The sequence below is a fragment of the Pteropus alecto genome, unplaced genomic scaffold (assembly GCF_000325575.1).
Source record: "Pteropus alecto unplaced genomic scaffold, ASM32557v1 scaffold164, whole genome shotgun sequence".
NCBI classification, from domain to species: Eukaryota; Metazoa; Chordata; class Mammalia; order Chiroptera; family Pteropodidae; genus Pteropus; species Pteropus alecto.
The window spans coordinates 1,493,656-1,514,694 of record NW_006439568.1 but is presented as its reverse complement, the minus strand read 5'-3'; the positions used below and the strand labels follow the sequence as shown (position 1 = coordinate 1,514,694).

The 21,039-nt window shown below is 34.8% G+C and overlaps 1 protein-coding gene and 1 pseudogene across 3 annotated transcripts in view; both read right to left on the bottom strand.

The window, feature by feature from the left end:
• The window catches only part of TBC1D23 (TBC1 domain family member 23), a 48,120-nt gene extending 27,373 nt beyond the window's left edge, over positions 1 to 20,747 (bottom strand). For 2 of the 3 annotated variants that reach the window (XM_006916547.2, XM_006916548.3), the window contains exons 1-5: positions 20,511 to 20,747; positions 8,296 to 8,407; positions 6,802 to 6,907; positions 5,605 to 5,809; positions 1,562 to 1,685 (exon numbers count right to left, since the gene is read on the bottom strand). In XM_006916547.2, coding sequence (XP_006916609.1) covers positions 1,562 to 1,685; positions 5,605 to 5,809; positions 6,802 to 6,907; positions 8,296 to 8,407; positions 20,511 to 20,563 — 600 coding nt within the window. In that variant the 5' untranslated portion in view covers positions 20,564 to 20,747. Of the gene's footprint in view, positions 1 to 1,561; positions 1,686 to 5,604; positions 5,810 to 6,801; positions 6,908 to 8,295; positions 8,408 to 20,510 lie in introns of those variants that run through there. The other variant, XM_025050120.1, reaches the window with a different exon arrangement.
• On the bottom strand, positions 431 to 549 carry LOC112483749 (annotated as a pseudogene).
• Positions 20,748 to 21,039: the final 292 nt, after the last annotated feature.

The following is a 21,039-nucleotide window of genomic DNA, read 5'->3' as shown; positions in this document are numbered from 1 at the left end:
GTTGTATGTCATTAGAAATAGATGAGAGAACATTCATATCCCTCAATAGGTTTCAGGTGCTCTATGGTTTTCTATTTAAAATTAAAAACTTGTTAATGTATAAGTTTCTCTAGAGCCCAATTATTTTTTTAAATTGCATGAATTCAGTGATATTTTCAATTTTCATTAAATATAGAAACAATTCCATGTAGAGGTTTAAACTTAAAATGTTTTTAATAGCTAAAGGGAGCTAATGTGAACACATACATTTAGTGCGAGAAACCATATATTTTGTGCCAGGTGCTAAGTTACTGTCACAGTATTAAATATCTTTATTTACTTTTTATTTATTTATTTTTGTAGGTGAGGCAACCCTTGGTTGACCTCACAGATTGCAAGGACCTTGTCAGCTTACAATCCTTTATGTTTTTAATTTAAAAAAATTTCTTTACACCTATAGCACCTGGTCTTCCTAGGTGGTCTTCCATCCAAGTACTAACCAGACCCAACCCTGCTTAGCTTCCGAGATCAGACGGGATCGGGCTTGTTCAGGGTAGCATGGCCGTAGACGGTATTAAATATTTTTAAATTAGATATTCTTAAATATTCTCACAACAGATTGAACAAAGAAATAGATATGAGAATCTATCTGTCTATGATCTAAGCTATATATTGAGATTTGCAAAAATACAGAACAATGCCACTACTCTCACTAATTTTCTTCTGGAAAATATAGTTATTTCTCATTTAAAAAACAAATTATGTTAACATGTTATGGATTTATCATTACTGCTAAATAAATTAAAATTTAAAATTTCTTAGTTTTAATTTCTAATCAACATAATATAAAGAATGGATCCTCAATAAATGTTGTGTATAGAGGTCCTGAGACCAGGGGTCCCTAAACCCCGGGCCGTGGACAGGTACCAGTCCGTGGCCTGTTAGGAACCAGGATACACAGCAGGAGATGAACAGCGGGCAAGCAAAAGAAAGTTCATCTGTGTTTGCAGCCACTCTCCAAGTGCTAGCATCACCACCTCAGCTCCACCTCAGATCATTACGCATTTGATTCTCACCGGAGCACTGGGCCCTGTGCCAAAAGGCTGGGCACCGCTACCTGGGACCAAAAGACTTGAGAACCACTGAGAATAATAAAACCTCACCCTGAAAATATAAATATAGCATGACAGAGCACTGAGATGTACTTTATATTCTTTTATATTAATCATTTGATAACCCTGTCATTTTTTTCATGACTTATCAATTCTTATATAGACCATCAACAATTTAATCTCAAACTTTTAAAGTGAACTGATATTTATGTTTACGTATACATGTAAATATGCCACATACATTTTATTGTAAAAAAACAAAAGGCTAAGTTTCATATTAAATAATCTGAACTAACATAAATGAAGAGCAAAAAAAGCTATTTTTGAAGTGCCAATAATTTTACTTCTTTGGTTCAAGTGGTAATGGTCTATAGCTTAGTACTTTTCTTCCTCTTTGGGGGAAAAAAAACCTAACTATAGTTTCATAGAAATCTATTTTTCAGTAAGTGTTCCTACTTTCACTTTATTACCCAGTTGAGTGCATAGGAGTCTGGAGTAATTTTCTTTGTATCAAGAAAAGAACAAAGCTCAGGCTCATGGTATTGGATGAGTAATCGGAAAAGATGAAATGGTCTCCCCTTCAGGGAACAATCCCTAAAAGACAAGAGAAGCAAGGATTCTTGCATTAGTAGGTCAGAAATGATCATGCCAGTAATCAATCCTCCTGCAATACCCATCTCCTCTCCCTACTCCCAGAACAGCTAAACACCAGCCTACCTCATACAAGGCAGAGCTCTTGTGCTAACACCTAACATACCTGACAGAAAGTTTGTAGAAACAGCAGGTCTACAGCCAACTCTAGGGAGATTCTCTCCAGGTGAACCCAAGCAGCACTCAAACGAAAGGACTATAGTACAGAGAACACTGAAAACAGCAGGACCGCTTAGGGTATTTTGGTAAGTACTGAATCCCAAAAAACCTGGAGAGTCCTGAAGAAATCTAGCCTCCTTCTTCCTTGCCAAATAAGAGGAAACTCCTAGAAGGCTTCTGGTTAGCTCCGCAGCTAATGTACTCAATTAGGAATGTCCTCAGCAAAGGTGCAAGTCTGAAATGGCCACAGATAAACATTTCAGAACAGTGGACCCACTCAGAAGAGCCTCAGAAGCTGTTGAAGTGGCCTGGGTCCAGGTGCTCAGAGTGAATTCCAGGAGGTGACAAACACTCACCTTTTTAAATAACTATCCTACTTCTTGCCTTGTTCCCTGTGTCTAATGAATCAGTAAAAATATATAGCTAAAACTACAGGCCATCGTAATAAAACTCCATTTTTACTGAGAAATACCATATGCCAGACACTGTAACAGGCACTTTACAAAGTTATCTCACTGTATCTTTACAAGCAAACCTATAAAATAGATACTATTATTTCCCCCATTGTACATATGAGAAAACTGAGGCTTAGTTGTGATCAAGTAGTTCACTCCCAAGTCACGTGGCAAAGAAGTGATGGAACTAAGAATTGGTTTAAACTATTATGCCTTCCATATATATAATTCAATATTTTAACAAGTGGTATTTTGGTAGGGGTATGGTCTCTAAAAAATCAATCTGTAAAAAAAAATAAGGCAAACAGCTTCTTGTAAAAAAGTCAATGTCACCGTTTTAAAATAAAAGCATTAAGAATGTTTTATAATGCTATACAAGTGGGAATGAAAAATAATTTCTACAAATCCAAGATCTTAGGTCAATTCCAGGATTTGGTATGACCCCATCTGCCAATTTTTGATACTGCAGATGACAGAGAAATTTTATAGAAAAGGCCCTCAGATGGTAACTCAGATGCCCAGAGACAAATCCAAATTCATGTTGGCAAGGTAACCTCCTCCTTAGTCTGAATACTTTCTTCTCTTTATAAATGCATGGCTTACAGACTGAGGCATAAGTTGTAGAAACAAGCGCCTAGTTTGTGGTCTCATCTTCAGAAAAAGTGGAACATCTCAGGGAGTCAGCCGTTGCAACCTATTCATTTAATAGAGGTGTGCTGCTAAGTTCCGTTACAATGCAAGGCATTGTGCTTGACAGAATTCTACCTATGTTATAGCTGAATCTGTAATAAAAAGATATATTACAATGGAGTTCTTCTAGCAGCACTTTGTGAGGCTGTGTTCTATCCAAGGGCATTAACACTGACTCTGGCTGGATACTAAGTTACATGTAGAACTCATGGAAACAGTAACACACTGACAAGACAGTGTGTTAAACAGCTGAACATAAAACTCCTCCATTACCAGCTACCACTACCAACATACTCTCAAGAGAGCCAGAACACCATGATCCTTGCTATTACTTGCTGTTACACTAAGAGATGGTAAAATATAAACTAAAATATAATCATCTGAGAGACCTAGTACAATAGAATGATTCTCAAATTCCAGTTTTGGCTCTAGCTTGACCTCAGCCCTGTCTCTTGGCATCTCTGGGTCTGTTTTCCTTACGTGAAGCATTATGGCTTCAAGGTCGCACAGAGCTTCTCCACCCTGGTGTACATTAGAATCACCTGAGTTTTTAAAATATATCTATGTCCAGGCTCTACTTAGTCTACTTATATAGTATGTTTTAAAAGTTCTTCAGCTGAATAGACATTTCTCAAAAGAAGATATACAAATCACTGAGCACTGAAAAGATGTTCAACATTATTATCTGCCAGGAAAATGCAAATCAAAACCATAACGAGATACCACTTCAAAGTTATTAGTATGGCTATAATAAAAAAAATGTTATTAGTATGGCTATAATAAAAAAAAATGTTGATGGGGATGTGGACAAACTAGGGTCTTCATTCACTGCTGATGGGAATGTAAAATGATGGTTATGGTACAGTCTGACAATTCTTTAAGAGGTTAAACTGAAATATATGATCCAGCAATTTCACTCCTAAGTACAGACCCAAGAGAAATGAAATAACATGTCCACACTAAAACTTGTACACAAGTGTTCATAGCAGCACTATTCATAATAGACAAAAAGTGAAGATCCAAATGTCCATCAACTGTTGAATAAGTAAATAAAATGTGTTATACACATACAATGAAATATTACACAGCAATATAAAGAAATGAAATTACAATACTTTACAATATGGATGAATTTTTAAAACATGCTAAAGGAAAGAAGGCAGTCACAAAAAACCATATACTATATGACTCTATTTATATGAATGTCCAGAATAGGCAAATCCATAGAGACAGAAAGTAGATTAGTGATTACCTAGGGCTGAGAATGTTGGGGGGAAATGGAGAGTTGACTACTAATGAGTTACAGGGTTTACTTTTGGGGTGATGGAAATGTTCTGAAAATGACTGTGATTATGGTTGCACAACTCTGTGACTATACTAAAAACCACTGAATTGCACATACTGAAAGAATGAATTTAATGATATAAATGATATGTTAATAAAGCTGTTATCAAAAAAAAAAAAAAAGGAAGAAATAAAAAGTTCTTTAGTTGATTCTAACAAGCAACCAGGGTGGAGAACCATTTTAGCGAAGCACAAATATCTATCCAAATTAGGTTCAAATCCTGACTCAGGCACACACCAGAAGTGTAATCCTGGATAATTTATTTAATCTCTTTCTTTACCTCAGTTTCTGTAGTTGTAAATCAGAGTTAACCTCACTTATAGTGGTCCCTGTATAAATGAGAAAATACACAAAGCATCTACACCCAGTATAGTGTGTTATCAGATAGAAAGCAGTAAAAAACAGTAGTCATTTAACTATCAAGCTCCAGAATAGCAGTTCTCTCCTTTGGCTGCAAACTGTAATCAACTGGGAAGCTCTAAACAAACACTGATGCATGTATGCTCTACTCAGAAATCTGATTTAATCAGGTATGCAAAAAGGCATCAGGATTTTTAAGAGCTCCCCCAATGATTCCAATGTGTATCCAAGGTTCACTGTGCAGCCAAACCACTGGTCTAGATTATGTGAAAGTTCCTTTTGGCTCTAAAATCCTGACTACCCGATCCATAGCACCGGCTACTATAAGAACTCTTCCTGATCTTATGAGTACGGCGCCCGCCACTCCCCACCCCTCTCCCCTAACCACCCACACAACTGTCTGGTTTGAACTTAAGTGTCACTTGCCCAGGGAAGCCATCCCTGATCCAAGTTAGGCTGCCTCCATTATGCATTCCCATAGCACTCTATATTTCACCTTTCTCACACTTGGTACACTTCCGATTACTTGTTCAATGCCTGTATTTCTAGCACTATGTTTCAAGCTGTAACCTCAACACCTCACTTAAGGCAGCACTCCAAAAATCTTACTTTTCACTTAGACACTATGTTATTTTTATTTTATAGGTAAAGAAATTAAAATAGAGATAACACTAAAAAAGCATGGTTATGCTGCATATACATATAATCACAAAATATAAACAATTATGATTCAAACAACCTTCAAAATCATTTGACCTTTTTACTTTACCACCAAAGTAAATCAAACAACTTTAGTTCAAAGCAAACTAGAACTATTCATTTTTAAAATTATAATAACTAAATCTTATTTTACCTGGGGATGTACTTATTCATGATAGCATAAAAGCAGTTGTATAAGTCACTGCATGGCAGTTGAAGATGCACCAGTGGTTTAAGTAGATGTATCCAGCTAAGGGATGTGCTATATTTAATGTTACGTGATTTACAATAAAAGGTAATTACAGACTCAATATCCAAAAGTAATTCTGCTGCCTTCTCTTCTGGCACTGATAGCTGGTCTAGAAAAAAAGTGTCAAAATAAAGTTAGCCTATTAGAGGTTCAGTAACTGAACATAACACTTGTTTACAAACATAAACTATGTTAGTGCACTTCGAGCATGACATAAAAACATATTTTTTCCCTTATATTCATTCTGTATTTATTAGTTATTCAATCTTTACTACCTTAATACTTGACCTTTATATATATTATATATGTAATGTATTTTACACACACACACACACACACACACACACACACACACACACACACAACACAAAATGGATGATCTAAACTAGAGAAGCAGGGAAGGGTAGTCATAACCCATATTCCTGGAAAGCAAAAAACTGTTTTCTAAACAACAGATTATCATCTACCTCATGATGGGCAGCTGCCACTATAGCTTTGTCAAGAAGCAGAAAAGTGATTCATTCTTCACCCCCAAATTCCCTTTCTTTTGCCTACACCACCAGTAATTTTTCTGTTGTGGTTAGTATACAAAAGCCTATTTAATCAATAATTTAACTAAAATATAATGCAAAGAGAAACAAAAAGACACCAATGGACTATAGATGAATTTTAAAAAGTAATATCAACTAAATTAATTTAATCTTGAACAAGACCTCATTGGGTGATCAGAAACCTACCTATTCAACCATAATTTATAATAGTTTTCCTATAGCAGATCATAACCTATGATTTATAGATAATTTGAGGACTGTATATAATCATACAGATATTATTAATTATACAAGAAACAATTTTAAAACTGCAAAATTATAAAGGTACTCGAAGAATTGAACATGTAATGCAGAAGAAACAAAATTCGTCTCTCTTAAAATGTTAGACATGATTCATAAAAATTTCAAAAGAAAAGTTCTAAAACCACTTATAAGCCTTTTACAAATTCAACATATCCCAAATTTTAAGTTAATTCTACTAAAGAGTGACTCCGCCACCCAAAATTTATTTCCAAAATTTTTACTGTTTGAAAACAATTATTAAACTTACCAATAAACTCTAGACAATCTTTGTGAATAGTGTTCTGTTCTGGCAGGTCTAAAATACCATCCCATGATGCCAAACTATCACCTTTTCCTGCAATATTTAGAGCAATCTGAAAGAGAGATAAAAAAAAAAAGCAGCTTGCTTCATGTTATTTCTCATCCTTGGAAATATGCTGTAATAACAAAAAGGGCTTCATGTAGGAATAATAATGCATACTTCAAAGATTGCAAAGTAATGCATCTACACTCCACCAAATGCTGAGCCCGAAGTCGTATCACAATGAACCAACACAATTATTTTAAATCCTCCTACATTAAATTGTATTACTTCATTTCAATCCAGTAAATAAAAGGAATTATACAATATTTACATAATTAAATATGTAAGTTTATTTCAAGCAAACATCAGTGCCATAAACTGAATGTGTGTGTTTCCGTCCCCCTCCCTTGCCCCCATGCATATGCTGAAACCTAATCCTCAATGTGATGGTATCTGGAAATGGGGGTCTTTGGGAGGTGATTAAGTCATGATGGTTGAGCCTTCATAAATGGAATTAGTGCCCTTATAAAAGAAACCCCAGAGAACTCCTTTGTCCCTTCAGCCACGAGTATACATTAAGGAATTACTATTCTTTCAAGTATAGCGATATTATATTTTAGATTTAACTTTTTTAGACTTTCATACTAAAGTGTTTTAGTGTACTACCAAGGATTTACTTTAAAATAATCCAGTGGATGGTGTGGGGAAGAAAGGAAGGAGTACTAATCAAACAAGATAGGCCAAATGTTAACAGTTAAAGCTGAGTGATGGGTAAATGGAGGTTCACTATACAAGTCTCTCTATGTTTATATGTATTTTAAATTTCTCTAATAAAACATTCAGAATGCTAAGTACAGTTATAATTCTATTTGTTACATATACATATGCAAAGGGGAAAAAAGTAAAAAAATATACACCAAGTCATTATTATGTGTTAAATAACAGGTGATCTTTATCTTATCCTTTGCTTATATATATGTTTCAACAAAGATAAGTATTTCCATTGCAGTCATAACAAAACCTTAATTTAAAATTAAAAAATGATAATACACATGCACTGGAGAAGAGTCAAAGAGAAAAATAAAGCAAAAGAAAATCTCCTGTTATTCCAATACCCAGAGACCTATTATTTCCCTCTCCTCATTTTTCAATATAGCTGAGATCATTCCATATCTGCAATTATACACTCAATGGCTGCATTTTCTCATTTCATTAAATAATCTTCATAAACATCATTTCTAATGGCTACAAAAGAAAACATTGCCTTTCAAAAGTCTAAATTATTAAATACACCAAAGAGCACAGAAATGGACCTTTTGGTAAGCTGCTCTGTTTGATAAATTTTCTAGATGTGGCATGCTCATAGAACAACAAAGTCTTCTGCAATAAGACAAATGAAAATAAAAATTCTCAAGTATTATTCTTAAGTGATTACTTTTAATTTTAGTTTCTAGTTACCTTCCAAACTTTGGCCCTCAGATCAGCTGGCAGTGGTCTCCCTTGAATTATATTTCTCAAAGTTTCAAGATCACAACCTCCTGCTTCCAGAGCTTCTTCAAGATCTTTTTCCCTAAAAAACAAGTTCTATTTAGTGAGATAAATTCTACTTATTTTTTCTAATTCAAGATTTACTTATAAGCATGGCCTGTTAAAGGTTGTATCTAAGATAAAAAGGTTCTCAGCAGTCAAAATGTAATGCCAAAACAGCATTTTGTTTTCTTGGAAGGAAATCTCAGGTTTCATACACTCAATTTACCCTTAATTTGCATTTAGTTCTAACAAGCTTAGTTACCTGTGTTCTACAATAAATGAAGTTTAAAAAGAGAAGACAGGGTAAGCAGGCTGACAGCACTGAGAAGTCATAGTAATAGAAGTAAGTATTCATGGTAGTAGTAATAACCAACAATATAGCACTGACTTTGTGCCAGGCACTTTCCAAACATTTCACTTGTTTTTTTTTTTTAATTCTCACAACAACCCTATGAAATAAAGTTACATCATGAGCCCCAGTTTACAGATGCAAAAATTGAGGCAAAGAGGGGTTATGTAGCTTGTGGTCACATACGTAGTAAATAGTAGAGCCAGAATTCAAATTTAACAGTCTGGTTCCAGAATTTACACTCTTAACATTATGCTAAACAGTGGCAAGAAGGAGAAACCATAAAATTCAGCCACAAATTCAAATCACTGCAGCATGAGAATATTCAGTACCTAATTATACAGAGATATGCCTAGAGCAGTGGGTGGCTTACAGTAAGTCAGTAAATATTAGAGGAATAAAAAAAGTTCTAATGGCATCACTGTATAATATATTAAAGCAATACAATTCCACATCAAGTAAATTACCAAGTAAACAGACAAGCAGTTGTCTTCAGTCTACTATGTTTAAGGAGATAAAGTACGAAATAAATTTATTTTTGCATATGGTTAAAATAATTTTTAAAACTTTAGCAAAAGTATGAATTCTTTTAGTCAGGAAACTAATAACTAATCCCTTCAAAATTCTCTAAAGCTGAAGTTTCAATCACTGCTTACAATTTTAGTATACAAAAGAAATCTGTTTAAATAAAAATTCCTAACTTGGGCAGACAATTTCTAAAATTCCTTGAAGCGGCTTGAAAGGCAGAGCACCCCACTAGAATCAGAAAACTAGGATTTTGTCATTTTTGTGGTTTTGAAAAAAATAAAATTACTCCCATTCCATTCTCCCAATAAGGTAACGCAAACCTCTCCTAGTGATATGATTCTAAGAATAATATTTTAAATGTATAAATTTCCTAAAATGTTGCCCTCCTAAAGAAATTAAATGAAATGTAATCATTTAGGAATCATACACAACAATACACAACAAAAAAGTATTGATTAAATTTGAAAGCTTTCTTAACAAAGTAACTATAAATTCATATGAACAAAAAGATAAATAGTAATCATTTAAGAATGGTTTTTGTTCTCTTGCTATACCAGTCTCCAAAGTGCTGGACAGGAAAGTGAGGAAGATTTTGAGTCTACTGCTGAGACGTGAGGTCTATAGTTGATAAAGACTGGGGTTTATCTGTTCTATTCTGGCCAAAAATTACATGACAGCCTTTAGAATTTGAAGGATTGTTTATAACAAGAAAAAAAATTTTAATGGAATTTCTGATTAATAAATACATTTTTAATAATTAAATGTGTAAATAATTTGAAAACAATTTAATGAGATGAAATTCTTTTACCAAATAAACGAAGAACTAGAATTTTTCCATTTTTCAGTGCAAAATCCTTGGTTAGTTAGTATTCTGGGGCAAAATGCCTAACCTCAATATATTTTTTAAATCATAATAATGTACAAGCACACCTCTGTTGATACAGCCGCTGCTGGATTCTTTGCTGCTGCCCCCAGGGAAACACAAAGGTAGTCAGTCTCCAGAAGTACAACCATGAGCAAGAAACCAGAAAATGTTCCATCTTAAGTAGTGAAAGGCACTTCTCGCAAACTAAGTAATGTTATCTTCTGAACAAGGTATTCAAAGGTTGTTACCAGAACTTCAACATTGCAAATGTGCTTGTAAAAGTAGTAAAAAGAGTTGAAAATAAGTGAAGTTATATAATTCATAAAAAGATCAAGTTCTTATTAAGAGAGAGGAACTCTATGGCATTGAGTTCTCTAATAGAATTCCCCCGCCCCATGCCAAGTTTCCACCTACTTTTAAACAAGCAAAACCTAACATTCAAAAGCAAAACAAACATCTGGTGAGGTATGATTGGATGGGTTGTGGTTAAGTCATCTTTGATTATGTCAGCTTCTTACTGACCTTACAAGGTTGGTAGAAATGTATGGCACATTCACAGACAAGTCTTAAAATACAAAAGTATGGGCCTTGTTCATTTACTCAATAAATATGAAAAGTAAGTAATTGTCTCTTTTGCTCAGAAGGTTCAGGACAGAACATAACCAAAGTTTTGGGGGTGGAAAGAAGCACAGTAAATTACTTTTCAGTTCTTCATATATGTGTATGAGTGTAAATGTGTATGTATGTGTGTGTACAGAGACATATATATAAAACAAAACTGGATTATAATGAATAATTTTATATTCTTCAGGATTCACTTATTTATACTTTCAAAAAAATTATGAACATTTCTCTGAGTCATTCAAAACTTAAAAAATCAGATTTTTAATGGCTAAGTAATTGATTTGGCTATTCCTCTACTGTTTGGTATTTTGGTACTTTCTAAATTTTCCTTGCATTAATCTTTTCCCACTTCTTAGCACAAATTTCCTCAAGAATTATTCAGTAATCAATAAATACATATTACTGTTAAAAGTTAAGTATTACAGGCATAAAATATTTAGAATTATGGTAGAATCCATTAGAACAAAACAAAATTGTGGAAGGTAGCTACTTCAGCGAAATGAGATAGGAAGGAGACATTCACTTCTCACATAGAATCAGTCATACAACTTGAATAAATTTATAATATGTACCATATCTGTATGCACTGCTTGAATATTTAAATAATATTTATGGATTCTTTTTTAACATTTACATTTTTTGACCCAACAATAACTGAGATGAGTAAAAGGATTCAGCTACAAGCATGTCCAAAGCAGTGCTTATTATAACTATGACGACAAATATTTATAAAAAAGATATAACAAGTGTTGGCATTAATGTGAAGAAACTGAAACCCTTATACATGCTAGTAGGAAAGTAAAATGATGCAGCCATTTTGGAAATTAGTTTGACAGATCCTCGAAATGTGAAATATAAAGTTAGAGTATGACCCAGCAATTCTACTCCTAGGTATATATCCAACAGAACTCAAAACACACACCCATACAAAACCTTGTACATGAACTACAAGATATTACACTTTATACCCATTACAATGACTAGCATCAGAAAAAACATGGCAAGGATGTGGAGAAACAGAATCCTTCTGCATTGCTGGTGGGAATGTAAAAATGGTGCAGCCACTGTGGAAAAGCTTGTCAGTTCTTTTAAAAGTTAAACACAGAATTACCATATAATCTAGCAATTCCACTTCTGGATATACATCCAAAAGAACTGAAAGCAGGTACTCAAACAGATATTTATACAACCATGTTCACAGCACCATTACTCATAATAACCCCAAAAGTTTAAACAATGCAAATATCCATTGATAGAAGAATGGATAAACAAAATGTGGTATATACATACAATGAAATATTAATCAGCTTTAAAGAGGAAGGAAATTCTGACATGCTACAACATGAGTGAACTCTGAAGAAAAATGCTAAGGGAAATAAAGCGGTCACAAAAGAGCAAATATGGTATGATTCCACTTATATTAGATACCTGAAATAGGCAAACTCAGAGACAGAAAGTAGGATAGAGGTTACTTGTGGCTAGGAATACAGAAGAATGGGGAGTTATTATTAGGTACAGAGTTTCTGTTTGAGATGATGAAAATTTCTGGAAATGGATAGTGATGATAGTTGTACAACACTGTGAATGTACTTACTGTCGCTGAATTGTACACACTAAAATGGTAAATTTTATGTTATATATACTTTACCACATTAAAAATGCAACAACAAAAAGCCCATACATGAATTTTTATAACAGTATAATTCATCATAGCCAAAAAGTAGAAACAATTCAAATGTCCAACACATGATGAATGGATAGATAAAATGTGATCTCTTCATACAATGGAATATCATTCAGCAATAAAAAAGGAGTAAAGTGTTGATGCATGCAACACATGAATGAACCTTCAAAACATTATGCTAAATGAAAGAAACCAGACACAAAGGCCACATATTGTAAGATTCCATTCACGTGAAATGCCTGAAACAGACAAATGCACAGAGACAGAAGGTAAACCAGTGGTTGCCAAGGATCTGAGGTGACAGGGAATGAGAGTGACTGCTAATGGGTATGGGGCTTCTTTTTGAAGTAGTGAAAATATTCTAAACTAAGATAATAGTGCTGACTGCCTAACTCTGAATACTGAAAATATTAAAACCTCTAAACTGTACACTTTAAATGGGTCAATTTTATGATACACAAATTATATCTCACTAAAAATGTTACCAAAAAAAGTAACTCTTCATCAGAAAAAGTTTAAGGACTCTTTAAACATTGAGTATGTACTCTGTCTTTAAAGATTTATTCTTGATCAAAACTGTTCCAAGAAGTCATTAGTCATCTGTCTCAGTCCTCATCCTATGTACATACTCTGTAAAGTTAGCCTCTCTCCTTCAAACACTCCTTCAGTTTCCAGTAATTCTGATTACCTCTCTCTAACCCATGCTCTGAATTCTTTCCTTCCCTGACAGAAGTATTTATTGAAACCTTTGATAATTATGTATTGAGCACCTACTACATACTAGCCAATGAACAAAAAGTCCATGCCCTCATGTAGTTTACATTCTAGCTGGCTATTCTCAGGTTTTAGTCCATATCTAAATTTATCTAAAACCCACTGAATAGAGATGGGAGCAGCTCTTTCTCAAGTGTAGTACATTCATATTTGTTTGGAATGTCAACCCCTTAAAGCACAGATTAACCATTAAATGCCAGATTGATCATGAAAATGCTATACTCAGGCACAAATCTCTGATCGATTATTTAAAACTCAAAAATGACCAGCTAACTAGTCGTAAGCACTAGCAGATTGTGTGAGCAACAGTGCTGAGTTGTGGTTTCATGAATTATTTTGTGCTACCATATTTCTGGTTATTTCTTAATGCCCTAGGGATGAGACATTGGCACCAAAGCAGTGTCCCAATTTATTCTGCTACTATTGTTAGTACATTGGTTACAAATTACTACCACCTGAAAACTCAAACTCTCTAACTGGTTCCTGAATAGTCTGTGTGACATTTGGTATAAATGGAATAGGACAACTTTGTTATGCATTAACTTGTATAGTAGATATGGATGGAGTTCAATGACCATAACATGTACTGTGCAACATATTTAAATGCCCACCTCACACTGTCAAAACTTTCTAACAAATAGTATGATGGCACATACAAAAATAACCATGTGAGAGCACAATTTGATCATTGTGGAATCTTGAAAGTATCTGAATTTTTGTCAGAGTCAGACACACTTGTTACAGCATTTTAACAAGTTGTATATTTGAATGTCAAAGGGAAAAATACCCCATTCGCCAGCTTAAAAAAATTAGTGAACCTTTGTACCAGGATCAGATCAAAAGCAGTTTGGGGGGAGTCCCTTTTCAAATAATGCAATCCTCTCCAGAATTTGTGTTTAACCAGGATCTTGTGCCAAGTAGAGAAGGTGCTAAATCTAGTCCTCTTGGCTTGACAAGCAAAACAATATGATAACAGTATTTTGGCACTGTGAAATTGGCAAAAGAGACAGATATCACAGAATGTTGTTCTGTAAACTACTAAATTTAATTACAAATAGAACAGATGCTTTAAATCTTCAGACTTATTTTGATCCATAATCCGTAGATCAAATTATACCAATTATGCTCCTTCCTCTGCTAAGAAAAAACTCAGGAATTTTTGCCTAAGCTAAAAAATAATAATAATAATAATAATAATGAAAAATTCTTATAACTTTACTATATGTGTACAGGTATAATGTTGCAATATATTTGCATAAGACTTTGCTTACAAAATAGAATATCTTCTCTACTGAGAACTTTAAAGAGGGCTCTAACTCCTTTCCTCTTTCACACTTCCTCAAAATGAAACCCCTAACACATTTTTCTTTTTTATACATATGAGGTGACTTTCCAGCACTTTAAATGCACAAAGAAAAAGCAAGGTTTTCCCCGACTCCACCTCACAAAAACAGTAGTTTACTTGGATACTGAAAATAGATTGTATCCTTTGCCTAAGTGAAAGAATTAGATGAAAACAATGTAAGTCAACATAAAACAGCACACTAATTCTATTATAGATTTCCGCTTTATCCAAAATGTAATGAGAAAAGCAGTACCACCATTTGTTTTCTTGAAACTATCATTTTGGAAAATATAGGAACAACTGCAAATAAGGTGACAACAACTTTGCAACATTTGAACATTTCTTTCCCAGGGTACTCTACCGATGGAGATCACGATTTGGCAAAGAAATACATGATAGATTGGTTTTTTCCCTGGATTCCAACCAACAATTATGATTTATTAGGTAAAAGTATCTCAATGATTTTCATATCAGTGGTTAAATTTAAATGGAATCCAAAAAATAAAGCTCAGGAATTTCTAGTACTCAATAATTTACCTATTGTACGAATAATTTTCGTACAATAATTATACGAAATAAATACATCCTTCTATGTGTCATTGTTATACTTTAAAACAAAGGCTAGAAACTCTTTAAAGGGGATATAACCACAAGGAAGTTATTGTAAAAGCAAGCTTCTTATTTCTCCAACATCACTGAATAAAAGCAACGGAAAACTTACTGAGCTGACAGTTATTAACACTGTGTAACTGCTTATATGTTCTAATTAAATATTACTCTTGTGTTCTCAGTCTGGAAATTTATTGGGGTGACATTGGTTAATAAAATTATATAGATTTCAAGTGTACAATTCAATAATGTCATATGTACACTGTACTTACTCTGTGTTCACTACTAAAGTTAAATTTCCTTCCATCACCATATATTTGACCCTCTTTACCTTTATCTACTTCCCCACTCCCCCACTGGGCTCTCTCTAGGTGTCTGTTAAAGTATATGCGAAATATATACATGTCATTAATTTTAGAAAGAGCACAGGGCTTAAAGAGACATGAGTTTAAGTTTCAGATTTTCACTAACTGGGTTTGTTACCTAACCACCCTAAGCCTATCTTCTTATCGCTAAAAAGGCAACAACAACAATTCATAACTGCTCGTTCTCACAGAATTGTTTAAGAGCCATAGGAAATGGTATACATAAGCATTATATAAAGGACAAAGTTCTATGCAGATATATAGTATTTTCTTATACCTTCTTGCTGAAATTATTAAATACCACCATAGCAATTAGTTTTATATAACAACTACTGGTAACAAAAGCATACACTAAAGCATTTAATCATCAAGGAAAAGAAGACTTAAAACAAATGATTTATTAGTCATCATTTTCTCAGCTCAGTTCAAAAGGTTAGAGCCTTACAAACAAACATACATTAAGTTTCAGGAAATATCTTTTCATTGGCTCTTAATTTACTGCTCTTCTATTTCCACAAGAAACAACTGGCTCATATGAGCCTAACACCAGGTACTGATTTGTTTTGCACCCATAATTTTTGATCTCTAAATAAATCACTTCAAGCACTGCTTCTTTTCAAGCAGTATAATCCTATTCTACTCGGCTAGAGTATGTAATTTCAAAAAACCAGTAAATATCGTCAGAAGGTATCTTCACACATTCTACCTAGAGTTACAACGATGGATAAATTGAGATGCCCAAGCAAGACAGAACAATGCACAATTCTGGTTTTAAGTCTGTTTCAAATTTTTTCTAAAACACTACTTAGCAGTTTGACTATAACTAGTATTTAGTTAATGTTTGCTGAATGAATTATGAATGCTTTACTAAACTTTATTTTGCTTTTTGATACATGTGCAGGTACACTGTCTTTGGTTTATACAAGTAGAATGAATGTCCATTTCAACATAAGCAGCAGCAAAGATTTGCCAGCATATTTTATCAATTCTGTTCAGAAGACACCTACTTGTAAATTAGCTGTGTATTGCACTATACTCAACTCAGTGCTCCAGAACTACCCAAACTGCCTCACTATACTTTGATAGGGAAAGCAAATGAACTCTCTGCAGTGAGCACAAATAAATGTTAATTCATTAATCAAATCCTAGAATTTAATTATTACTTAGGAACTACTTCTATAAACAGTAAAATCTGAATTACAATAAAAACATTAATGTAAACAGTATAAACAAAATAAGCCTTAATTTCTAATCTTTACCCTATGCTTATAGTTTATAAACAGTTGTCATTTAAAAATCCCTCATTTGGGACAATAAATTTTCATTTTCTCTTCATTTTTTTATAAGGTAATATCTAGTCTTCCCAGGACAAGCTGTCAATATTCTTCTTAAACAACAGGTTCCATTCTTTCATATTAAATGTATTTCTTTATTGATTATATCATGTCTGAAATTGCAATCACTTACTCCTTAAGTGACTGACATTTTAAATTTCTTCTCACATTTCAATACTTATGAAATGGGAAGCAATGAGAGTATTATTCACAAAGTGCACAAAAGTTTGAAAAGGACCCTGTTATTCTCAAAATGATGCATAGTCATATCTTAAGTTTAAAATAGGAGCTTCTTTAAGGAACTAGTATTTTATCATTTTAAGAAAAGTTTAGAATTAATATGAGTTTAGTAATAAATTAAAACAATGACTTTAAAGTGAATATTGTACAAAAGTTTTAAACTAAGCAAAGTGAATACCAATGGTTGTATAATTAATGCCTATACCAAATTTTTTTTTTTTAAATCATGACTTTAGATCTTCAGGAATTATTTCAGGAGGAGAGCCTCAGAAAATGAGAACTTATGTTCAAAGCCAAGGCTGGTTTCTTCAATACCAAGAGGAATAATTACTAATCTTTGAACTGTAATAATTTAACATTTGTTTGATTTTAAAAATCTATAGTTTATATTAATTTTTAAAATTAAATTTAAATCATTTCAAACTATCTATGAATAGTTTTACAAGAATCTTCCACACCCTCTGAGCTTACATGGCTGCAGTTTCAGAAAGTTTGAGAGCTGAGGCAGTTTCTGATAACCTTGGCTTTCCATAAAAAGTGGGCATTATACTAGCAATTACATAGCTGACAAAAACACTAGAGTCTGAAAATTTATATGAAATGACAGTTTCATACAAAAGTCTGCATTTATTCATGCATACATTCAAACAATAAACATTTACTGAGCCACCTGCTATCAGCCACTGCCCTTGAGAAGTTCGCTATCTAAAGAGCAATAATAAATTATGTAATCAGGTAAACTGTAGTCGGTGATACAACATAATATGTAATATACAGTATAGAGATAAATTCCTCTGACCAACTCATTCTGAACTATACATCATCTAGGGCCTTGCTAATTAGAATGTGGTCCATGAACCAGCAGAAATGCCATCACGCATTTGCTAGTCAGTCAGAAATATAGAGTCTCAGGTCCCAAGCAAATCTACTATGTCAGAATCTGCATTTTAATAAGACTCCCAGGTACACCCAATGAACATTTAAAATTTGAGAAGCACGGATCTAGAACATAACTGAAAACCAGAACATAAGTAATAGTGACATCTAATGGCTTTAAAGATTTTCAGGCCCCAATCCAAGCCTTTTTACAAATGTATACACAATTTTAACAAATTCAGCTTCCTAGTTTCACAGATTAGGAACAAACTGGGAGCTACCAAGAACAACAAAGAAAGAAAATGGGAAAAACTAATAAAAAGCAATCTCAAAAAGGGATGACTGTATGGTGCCATTTAACATAGCAACTATCTACCCTATCTGCCTAGATAGGCCCTAAAAGTCTCTCTCTCTCTCTCTTTATATCAGTTACTCTATATAACAGTAACTGATGTTCTTAAATGTGCTTCCACTAACTAGACCACAAATTTCTTGAGGGCCTAGTTTTATTCTTACACACTTGCCAGTTGTAAACTGGATGACCCTAAAGTCACTAAGATGAGTTTAGGTTAGACAGTGAGATGAATACCACATTTCAGAAAATTTTCCATCTGAAAAGTTACAATAAAATGTGACAACATTTCTTTTTTAAAAAAGTAAAGCCTCCCCATTCCATAACAACTTATTCGCCAAGCACTCTAAAAGCAAAGGCTATACTGAACTAAATCCGAATGTTCCTTCTGACTCTATTCAGACTCATTTCTAGGGGCCAGTGAGTGGAGTGAGTAGAGAAAAAGGAGAAAGATTAGGAGAAAGGAGGGAGAGGAGAAATCACAGAACACAACAGGGTTCTTCCATTCATGAAAATAAAAAGAGCAAAAAGAGAAAGCCACACCAAAAATACAGCAACCCTAAAGAGAGCAAATGCTACCTCTAGCAACCATTCGCTCCATGTTCCTTGACCTTGTGAACCAGATACATGCTCACAATTCTCCTAACCAAGGAAATCCTCATAGACACTTTTAACTCTAGAAACGTTTCCCCTTCTGCCCTTCAATAGCTGATTACATTTTATGATGCAATTCATTCTTCCAAAACAGCAAACTTCATGAAATTTTAGCCATTATCTCCGAACATATCAGTTTTCTTGCCTATGTTCTTACTCATATTACTCAATTCAGAGTCTATTCCCATCTGTTAATCTGACTGCATGTTAGTCACTAGCCACATGTGACTATTTAACCTTTGAAATATGGCTAGATCAAATTGAAATGTAGATATAAAATACGCACTGGATTTTAAAAACTTGGTACAAAACAAGATGTAAAATTAATTGGTTTTTTGACAATAATTACATGTTGGAATAATAGTTGGATGTTTGATTAAATAAAATAATTAAATTAATTTCGCTTGCTTATTTTCAGTTTTTAACATAGCTATTAGAACATTTTAAATTACATATATGGCTCGCATTATACTTCCATTGGCAACACTGATCTAAATCATACTCATTCTTTAAGGCCTAATTCAAATACCTCTATTTCCATAAATTTCTCAATTACTGTATTATCTATCCCTTGCAACAATTCCCATTTCTTCCTCAGGGATTAAAGTCCATGTTTACAAATTCCTTTTATTATTTACATGCAAACAGACTACCAGTGAGCTGTAAGCATCTGTTGAGCAAGGGAATGTAAAACTATCTAACACGTGGTCAATATATTTAGACCAACTGTAAAAATTCAACAAGCCTCTACAGGTTCTATTTTTTATGATGTCTCTAAAAATGTATTGTGAAGATCAACTACTTCAAAAGTAGGAGCCTTTCCCAAAAATTAACGACAGTGGGTGACCAAAGCCTATCAAAATAACTCTTAAAGATCCACCCCACAACTCCGAGCACAAATCAGGTAAGCACGCAAATGCTTGGGAGAGGCAAGAGCAATGTCCTATAGCATTCAACGTTGTAAAGATCGAGCTGTGAGGAAAGTGGTAAGAAGAAAAAAGACAACTTGTGTGAAAGAGACGAATGGTGGAAACTGTTGGAACTCAAAACGATAAATGAAAACTGAGCTTAAAAAAATAATCACGTCCGAGGGATCCTTCCTGGGTGTGTCTCTCAACCTCTGAAGCCGCAAGCAAAGGTTGCTGTCGCAATTTCAAGCAGTCTTTTCTTCAAATGGTATTCTAGTACCTCAGTTCTGCATCCGCGAAACTTCCTGACCAGTCTACTCTAACTCCCCCGGCCAAACCCAACCCTGAAGCTACTCTCTCCAGCACATCTTGAAAACTGGTGGACAAAGCGAGAGGACCGAACTGAGGCCCAGCCCCTGGACGACACCCCTCTCCCTTCGAGTCCAGCCTTAGCACCTTGAGCAGCCGGCTGGCTGACGGGGCACGGCAAGCGGAGGGGGCGGGGCAGGGCGCTGGACTTGGTCGAGCCGGTCTTCCCGTTCCATGCCAGCGCCTGCTGGTGCCTCAGAGATGGGCAGGGGGCTAAAAAGGAAGAATGGAGGGGCAGTGAAAAATCAGCTCCGGTCTTTCACTCACCAGCGGTCACCGCTTGACGTCGGCAGTGGCAAGACCTCTTCTCCTTCCGCCATTGCTGTTGACGTCCACGTCACTTTGCCGAAAAGTGGACCGAGACCGACTCTGAGACCCAATGTCGTAAAAGGTCCTCCGAAGCCTGGGACTGAGCTTCAGGAGATGGAAAGAGGAAGGAGAAAAGGGACGGGAGGAACGCGACGTCACGACGTCTCAAAAGCCAAAGGCAGCAAAGCGGGAGGAGACTTGGTGAAGCTAAAAACTACATGTCCCAGGATGCCGCGGGGCCTCGGGCCAAGAGGAGTGGGCGGAGCGTGGTGAGGGAGCAAGTCTAGGGGGACGCCCTGTGAGCGTCGCTTCTTGGCGTCCAGTTGGCGTCTTCATTCCCTCTTGGCGTCGTCCTTAAGAAAGTCTCACTTGAGAGCCCTAACTAGTTGAGGGAGGAGGGGAGGCGGGAATTTCAGAGGAAGGTGGAGGTAGGAAGGTAGCCACCTTTCAGTCATTTCCCACTGTAACAAATGGGTTTAAGGAAAGA